This window comes from Crocuta crocuta, unplaced genomic scaffold (genome assembly GCF_008692635.1).
Source record: "Crocuta crocuta isolate KB4526 unplaced genomic scaffold, BGI_CrCroc_1.0 scaffold737, whole genome shotgun sequence".
In the NCBI taxonomy this organism is placed as follows: Eukaryota; Metazoa; Chordata; class Mammalia; order Carnivora; family Hyaenidae; genus Crocuta; species Crocuta crocuta.
The window spans coordinates 2,224,110-2,232,944 of NW_027527804.1; the positions used below are offsets into that span (position 1 = coordinate 2,224,110).

The 8,835-nt window shown below is 40.9% G+C and overlaps 1 protein-coding gene across 1 annotated transcript in view; it reads left to right on the top strand.

Moving 5' to 3' along the window:
* Positions 1-4,986: 4,986 nt before the first annotated feature.
* COL4A6 (collagen type IV alpha 6 chain) overlaps positions 4,987-8,835 on the top strand; it is an 81,105-nt gene continuing 77,256 nt past the window's right edge. The window contains exons 1-2 of the mRNA XM_077773621.1: positions 4,987-5,167; positions 7,257-7,485. Coding sequence (XP_077629747.1) covers positions 4,987-5,167; positions 7,257-7,485 — 410 coding nt within the window. The remainder of the gene's footprint in view (positions 5,168-7,256; positions 7,486-8,835) is intronic.

Here is an 8,835-nt window from a genome sequence, read left to right on the forward strand (position 1 = left end):
GAAGTTCGAGGCTCAACCCACTGAGCCACCCAGGTGCCTCTCATTTGTTTTAGTTTCTATTCAGTTTCAAAGATCCCTCCCCCTCCATATTTAATGGTTTGATTTAATTTGGGGGGATATATAAAACATAACTATGGTTTAAAAGTCAAAACTTACATTAGTAGTAATCTCTTTTTCCTCCTTCCCTCTCTTTCCTCCAATACCTAATTTGAAAGTATTTGAATACCAAATTTGAAGTAACATGGCATTTATTTGTAAATAAGAATCACACAGCATTTTTGTCAGAAATATTACATGGAGGGTAATTTCCAGAGCATTCTGAAGTACTCTGCAGTCCCCTCTATTCTGTTTAACTAATAATATTAAGTGAGCACCTACTCAAAGCAAAGCAAAGCACAGCAGTGGTAAGAAAGGTGAAACAAAGGCCTGTCTTTAGATGCCTCAAGTTCAATTAGGGAAACAGGCCTTGGATACATACTTCAAGTTCAGTGCACACTCTGAATATAACAGACATACAAAATTCTGTATGTAAATTACCATTCACAATAACAGCAAAAAGGAAAATCTGTAATGTATGTTTTAAAATTTTTTAAAATGTTTTATTTCTTTTTGAGAGAGAGAGAGAGAACAAAGAGGGGAGGGGCAGGGAGAGAGGGAGACAAAGAATTAGAAGCAGGCTCTAGGCTCTGAACTGTCATCACAGAGCCAGATGTGGAGCGTGAACTCATGAATGGTGAGATCATGACCTGAGCCAAAGTCCGACGCTTAACGAACTGAGCCACCCAGGATCTCTGTAATGTATCTTATTTTTGTTAGTGATTTTTCTAACAAAAAATATATTGGACATTTTATAAATAAGAATTTTTAATATTTTTAAGTGTTTATTTTTGAGAGACCATGAGAGCTAATAGGAGAGGGGCAGAGAGAGAGGGAGACAGGATCAGAAGTGGGCTCCACACTGACAGTAGAGAGCCTGATGTAGGGCTCAAAGTAATGAACCGTGAGATCACGACCTGATCTAAAGTTGGATGCTAAACTGACTGAGCCACCCAGGAACTCTGGAAGTCATTTTTGTATTTTATACAGGAGTAGTAACCCAACTTTATTTTTCTCCATACAGCAGTGCTTCTCAGTCTTTTTCAAGTGTCATGGCACAGAGAGAATATGATACCATATGCTTGGCATAATGTAGGAAACGAATGGGGCTGTTCATGGCCAGAGATGGAGGCTATCAGCTTGGGAGCTCTGGCCACTTTAGGTCTTGCCTGGCCATCCTAAGGGTCAAAGGGGATCAATAATAGCTCTACACTCCTGTAATCCATGTGTGGCTTTCTTTTTTTTTTTCATTTTTATTTTTATTTTTTTTTTACAAATAGTTTATTGTCAAGTTGGTTTCCATATAACACCCAGTGCTCATCCCCTCAAGTGCCCTCCTCCATGCCCATCTCCCCNCACCACCTCACACCATGTGTGGCTTTCAATATGACTGAGAAGTCCTGTCACACAGTGATCTACTCTTTCTAATACCGAACAATCCAACCTTCCCTTACTGTGAAATGGAAAGCTCATGCTTCTGAGCTCTATATTCTATTCCTTTAGTTTATTTGCCTTTTACTGTCCTACAGTTATTTATTAATTCTTATTCTTATTATCATCATTATTATTATATTTTGTAAGGTGTTTCAAATTGTAGAAGAGCAAGTCACTATTACTTTTTAAAATAGACTTAGGGGCGCCTGGGTGGCTTAGTCGGTTAAGCGTCCGANGACTTAGACATTCATAGACATTTATTCTTCTACATGCAGTTTAGAATAATTTTTTTTCAAATTCCTTAAAGTATCCTGCTGGCATTTTGATTGGAATAGCATTGAAGTGGTAGATTTAGGAAAAATTGACATCTTTACAATAATAAGTCATTTCATTCATCTGTATGGNATAGAGAATTTCTTTATAATTTGACATGGTATAGGGCTTCATAAATAAGACCCTGAAGTAAAGAATATAAGGTAAAGAAGTCATGAATTTTACTANAAAAAATTTAAAAAAAAAATAAAAATAAAACTGACAAGGCATTGATATCTAGAATTCCAAGGAACTTTGGCAAATTAACAAGAAAATAGCAGAAAACACAACAGAAATAAAAGGGCAAAGCATATTCATAAAATGGGCAACTCACAGGAGAACCTGGTTTGGCTAACAAGTCTATGAGGAGAGGCTAGATCTTGCTTGTATTCAGAGAAGTAAAAATTAAAATAACCACAAGATACCAAGTTATGCTCATCCAAATGACAAAAGTTAAAAAGATAACACCAAGTGTGTGTGATCATGTGGCTAAAAAGGAATCCTCAGCATTGCTGATGGGAGTGTAAGATGGTATAGCTTTTTGAAGAGCAGTGGGACAGCAGTTATTGATGATAACAATGTATACATTCTTACGACCCAGCACCTCACTCCTGAGTTTGTATCCTGAGGAATCTCTCCGTGGTTCTAAACTGGGATGCTTATGAGGATATTTATAACTGAATCATTTGTTTATCACAGAATTCATTTGTGTAAGGGATTAGAGGCAAATGAGGTGTCCATCAGTGAAGAAATACACATGTAAAGTATAGTGAATGCATACTAACAAAGATTAGAGGCCATAAAGTAGTTGTGCATATACCAGAGATCTTGAAAACATTCTTGTGAAAAAAATAATAGAAGATCTATAGCCCNACCACCACCACCAGCAACAACAACAACAACTATCTATCTATTGTATCTATGTATCTATGTATCTATCTTTCTATCTACCTATCTATCTCCTGGACTTACATCAGATACATTATAGAAGGTTCCTGTGAGTGGATAAGAATGAGAATGGAGATTTGGGCAAAGGAAACTAATAAAATAAAAGGAGGGGGCTTGTATGGACTAATGATAATATTTTGTCAGCTCTCTACACCTGAGTTCTAAACAACAACAACAACAAAGATATTTTTAAGTGTTAGGATAAGAGAGACAATAACCTCAACCAGGGAAATCGGAGAAGTCTTTTTAAAAGAGGTCAGATTTGAGCTGAGCTTTGAATGGTAGATAGAGCCTTGGTAGAGAGTTCTGGAAGAGAGGGGTATATTTGTCAAGGAAAGCACTTGGTTGAAGCCAAGTACAGGATGGATTTAAGTATGAGCAAGGAGACGTATGCCTGGAGTCTAGTCCGGGCAGGAGTGTTTAATGGAAAATAAGCGTGCAAAGACAAGTGAGATCGGATGGTGAAAAGGTTTTCAATGCCTAGTTAAGGAGTAGGGTTTTATTTTGAAAGCAATAGGGAGTGATTTACAATTTTCAAGCAGAAGAGCAATAGGATCAGATCTGAGAAGATCACTGTCCAGAGTGGTAAATGGCAGCAATGTTTGGATGCAGAGAGAACTCAGAGATTGTTGTCATTATCCAGGTGAGAGCCAATGAGGGCTTGAACTAGGGTTGGTTATTGGTCCCTAAGGGGATCAATAAGAGGAGTGTAGACATGGACTTGGAAAGTTGACAGGACCCGAGAAATAAATTAGAGTGGTGTCTCATCTTTATAGAGGATGTAGTAGAAACTTTAGGAGGTGTATAAAATCACTGAGAGAGGACCAAGAGCCTTTGGACAGAATGGAAGGAGCCAGTAAGAGGACTGACATGATAAAAGACTGAAGGACCCATAGTACCATGCAATGAAAGCCAAGGAGATGGTCCCAGAAGGGAAAAGAGTATTTAGCAAGGACTAATCCTGTAGAGAAGGTCTTTGGGATCAGAATTTAGCAGAAGTTACTGGTTACTTTTTGGAGAGTACTTTCAAGAGGGAGTTGTTGGTAGGCCTAGATTGCCAGGGGTTGGGAAGGGTGGTAAGAGAGGAAGAGGAAGCAGTGAGTGTTGTCTCATCTGTCAAGAAGTTTGTTCTGGTAGGGCACAGTGGTGGAGAGATCCCTGGTCAAGGAAGAAAGATTTTTGTTTTACTTTTGAGTATCAGGCAGACCAGAGTGTGTTTTAAAGACTAAAGGAAAGCAACCAGTCCAGAAGATATAAGGGGGAAGAAGGGTAGTTACTAGAATCGTATCCCAAGGGATAGGAGAGCTACTCTGAGTGCTGGAACAGCCTACCTGAAAATGCTCATCGAAAGCCAGCCTTGTTATACACATTGATTTACAGCTTTCCCCTTATGCCCCTTCGCCTTGCCTTTGGGGGATCTTTGCTCTCCCATATGTCCTTACTAGAGCCCACCACCACCATTTCACCCCCTTGCTTCCTTTTCTTCTCCTGGGTTCCAGAGAATGGTTGAAACTGTACTAAACAAACCTCTCTTTGTCAGTTGGCAAGTCAAGTGAAGCAATTAGCAGCTGGGTTCTCTGGCAAAAGGGCCTGAAGCACTCAAAGCCTTTAAGGGGAAAGAAAGTGCTTGAGGGTTTGTTTACCACTCAGCTTTTGGGGACAATAGTTTTTACCCTTGGCTATAACAGGCTTCACTGGGAACTTTATCAAATTCTGTGTTCACATTTTCTGAAACATTGCCAGCATCAAATCTAGAAGCTTTTCAAATCCTCACAACTAGAGAATGAAAAAAAAAAAAAAAAAGCTGTGATGGATGGCGGGGTTAGGGGGCATGGGGCCTCTTGCCCTGTTAACCTCCCCAGATCAGGCCCCTGGACTTGGGGACAGTTTTTTTTTATCTCATTTTCTACCCTAGGTCCTAGGGTTTGGCTAGTTTTGCTTCCTTTTCCAGCTGCCACTTCCTCTCTCCCCAATTTCCCACCTGGATTACCTCTCAGATTTAGCTTCCTGATTTATCCCTAGCTCTGCTTTCCCTGGGAAGCAGATCAATGCTTTAAGTCATTTAAACTGCTTTCATTCTACTGTCACTAAGGGAACAGTTGTGCGATGTAAGAAAAATGTAAATGACACTATGGAAGTGGGGAAGGTACAGTGAGCTTTGACCATGTACGCTACCTGCTTCTCTCCTTATATAACATGCCATTGACTCTGCATCAGCTGAGACCATCACCCTTTGAGCTGGATACTAGACCCAACTACAAGGTCTTCGGTCTGTGGTGCACGTGGCACGGCATTGCCAGCAATGGATTTTCTCCACATGTGCCTCTCCAGGTTGTGCTCTCTGGCCCCGGATCTTGTGTTGACAATACTGACTCAAGTACTAAATGCTCTCCACCATTCATATCTTATAGCTAGTTCAGACCTCTCACTTTGAGCAAAGCCAACTTTCCCAGTAAATCATCTGTTCATCAGGAATTGTTAGCTCCTTTCTGGATCACTCTCCAGCCAGGACCCCAAGATCAGCTGTATCAACAGGGCTCTCATGTCCTCTGCTTGGACCTATTCCCTCCTCCGTGCCCCCATCGTCACCCCCATTACTTCTGATGTATGTGCCAGAGCCCAACCCTGGAAACCCCCACTCCCTGTTTTGCCTGCTCGTACTCCTGCACTGCCAAGTATTGTTTGAGGAGGCCTTCCCGACAAAAACATGTTCTCTAGTGTCAACAAAGCTCTCAGGGTTGCTTGGCAGCCCTTCACACTTTACTAACAGCTGACTTCCTTCCTGCCCATAGCATCTCCTCCTGGCCCTTTCTGGTCACCTTCAACCCCAAGTACCTTCTTTCTTAAACCTTGCTTCCTACATTTATTGAGAAAATTGAGTTCAATTTGAAATGGACTTTCTCCACTTCCCTCTTACCAAACTTGTCCTGGGCTTTTTAAAAAATATATATCTTTCTCCACTCTCTGATTTGGAGGACTAAAAGCCCCCTCCTCTATTTCTAAGACAAACTTACCAACATTCTTTGGTTGGGTTCAGAATCATATCCCTCCTGCCGTTCTCTGCCTTATGATATACTCATGTGTGTACATAACTCATCTTTCTTTTTTTTTTAAGTTTTAAAATTCATGTTGAGAGAGAGAGAGCATGAGCAGTGGAGGGGAAGAGAGAGAGAGAGAGAGAGAGAGAGAGAGAGAGAATCCCAGGCAGGCTCTATGCAGTCAGCACAGAGCCCAACGTGAGCTCAAACTCATGAACCATGAGATCATGATCTGAGCTGAAATCAAGAGTCAGACACTTAACCAACGGAGCCACCCAGGCGCCCTCATAACTCTTCTGTCTGACTCAGAGTGACACCTCAAGGGCAAGGTCCATGTTCCATTTCTCTCTGTGTTCCCAGTATGTAGTATTAGGGCTGACACATAGGAAGCTCTCAACAAATGTTTACTAAACTGATGAGTTGTGAAGGGACCAATTAGAATGACTTGAGGCTTTGCGCTTTGTGCATATACTTAATGGGTTAATGAGAGTGCCACCGGGCAGCAAGAAAGATGAAGGGAAGAATCAAGAGGGCTCAATAAGGTTCAGAAGCAGGTTTTTTGTGGACTTATATAACGTTGTGGTGGGAGTATTCTACCTAGAATTGACCTGTCACTTTATAAAGGGAGTAGTGGAAAGAGCACTAGAGTGGGAATAAGAAGGTCTGGCTGTACCGCTCATAAGCTGTGTGGCCATGGACAAGTTAATTAACCTCTGAGCCTCAATTACTTTCTCTTGTACATTGAGGATGAGGTTATTATGAACGTTAAATGGAGTTGTGGATGTGCAAATACTTTGAAATTTGAATCCCCTCTCCATTGCAAGCTGGTAGCTCTTATTCTTGATGCCACTATGACCCTGGAGCTTCTACTTTTCATCTACACCACAGCTGCCATCAACCCCTGCAGCACATCTTTCCTGTTGCACACAGAAGCTAGATTTCGTCTCAGCTTCTAATTGTCCATCATGTAAAAGGGAAAGATATCAGAATTGTGGAGCCCCCGCTTTCCACTCACCTTTGCTATCTCCTTTTTGGCCTGTATGTATCTCACTTTGAGCAAAGCCAACTTTCCCAGTAAATCATTTGCTTATCAGGAATTGCTGATTGTATGTATCTGTGTGTATGACTTCACTGGTCCATGGGGGCTACTGCATACAGTTGGTGGAAGATACAAATCACCCCATCTTCTGAAATTCAAATCCATGGCTGACTGAGAGATATATGGTGGACTATGCTAGAACACCAATAGGTCCTACCATTTTCACAGACTCCTGTGCCTGTGGGCCTGTATATTTGGGTTGGAATGTGTCTCTCTTTATCTGCATAGGTGTGTCTATGAATATGGGGTTTGGGTCTTCAAGAGAACTTCACTGAGAGTATGTGAGTAAGTTGTTCCTCTCCCTTCAATGCCCCTTCGTCCCCTTTCAGAGCTCCCTGAGCTGTTTGGCAAGGTCCCGACAGGGAATTTCTTTGATGCTACCCTTCTTTTATTCTCCTTCTGTTTAAGGATCAGTAGCTGGTTATTCCACGTTCCCTCCTACTCCCAAAACTTGATGGCTTCTCATCAGAGACTTGGGGAAGCCAACATCGATCCAGAAGCAATCAGCTCACACCATCTCAGTATTGGAGCAAAGGTTGTGCAGTATATCAATGATGGGTAATTTGTTATGTTGGAGAAAAAAAAACTGCCACATGTATTCCTTGTCTAATGGAATAGATACACTGCAGCAAAAATCACTGTCAAGTGAATTTCTTGAAAATCCTCTTTCACTGTGATTTTTATTATAAAATTTTATTNTGCAACACAGTCAATCTGCCCCCACCTTTCTCAGATTTAAATTCTCCTCATATCATTTTTTTTTTCCCTACTGAAACCTCCTCCTCATAGGCTCTTATTCATTTCAGGGCTTACTGCCTATAAACCTAGCAAATGGGAAGGGGGTCGAAAATTGGAAGTTTGGTTATTAGAGTATATTTCTCCCAAAGCAGAGCTTTGTCAGTGGAATGAACTCTCAGCCCCTTTCAGATACATTGTCTCAACTGATGCCCAAGGCAACTCAGGAAATAGGTGGGTCATGTAATATCCCCATTTCACTGATGAGAAAACTGAGGTCTAAAAATGAATTGGCTTTCTCAAGAACGTGCAGTTAGAAAGTGAGAACAGGGAATAGAACCTAAATCTTAAGATTCTGCTTTAACCAGGAGACTTTTCTGAGAGGCAATTGCAATATCAAATCTAGNGAGAGAGAGAGAATCTTAAGCAGGCTCCATGCCCAGTGCAGAGCCTGACGCAGGCCTCCACTTGGGGCTCGATGTGGGGCTTGGCATGGGACTTGATCTCACAACCATGAGATCATGACCTGAGCTGAAATCAGGAGTCAGACGTTTATCCGACTGAGCCACCCAGGCGGGCCTACCAGAAGGCTATTTTAAGAGTCCTGTGTCATCAAATCATACATACACAAGTTGGCTTCTAAATTCTAAGAAGTAAAACAATATTATGGCAAGTTCAATATTTCATGTTCTTCCAACTCTTATATCAGTTTTAGATTAAAGTCATCCCAAGTAGAGCTGTATTTATTTTCTCATGCAGTCCAGAAACTCAGTGCATGTTTGTAGTACACGGGGGCTCTTTGTATAGACTGCATGTCCATTCAAAGGGATGTGGGGGCTCATTCAACTATCTGTAATCATTACAGAAGTGGTTGTTCTGTTTTTTATTTTTATGGCTGATGATTGGCCATATTTATACTGTTATTTGATTTTTGGTTCTTATACTTCCTAATTATAATATTGACACAAAAAGAAAATTTGGTCTGGTTTTAGATGTAGTTTTATGAATATGTTATAGACAACAGGAAGACCTGAAAATTCTTCATCAACTTATTTGCTTCTATCTAGCAGACACCTCTGCTTCATCTTATTTTAACAATTATTGGCGTTCCCTGGGGGCAAGGTAAAATATAACATGTTTAAAAACAAAATTCTCCAATTTCTGCTCAGGTCA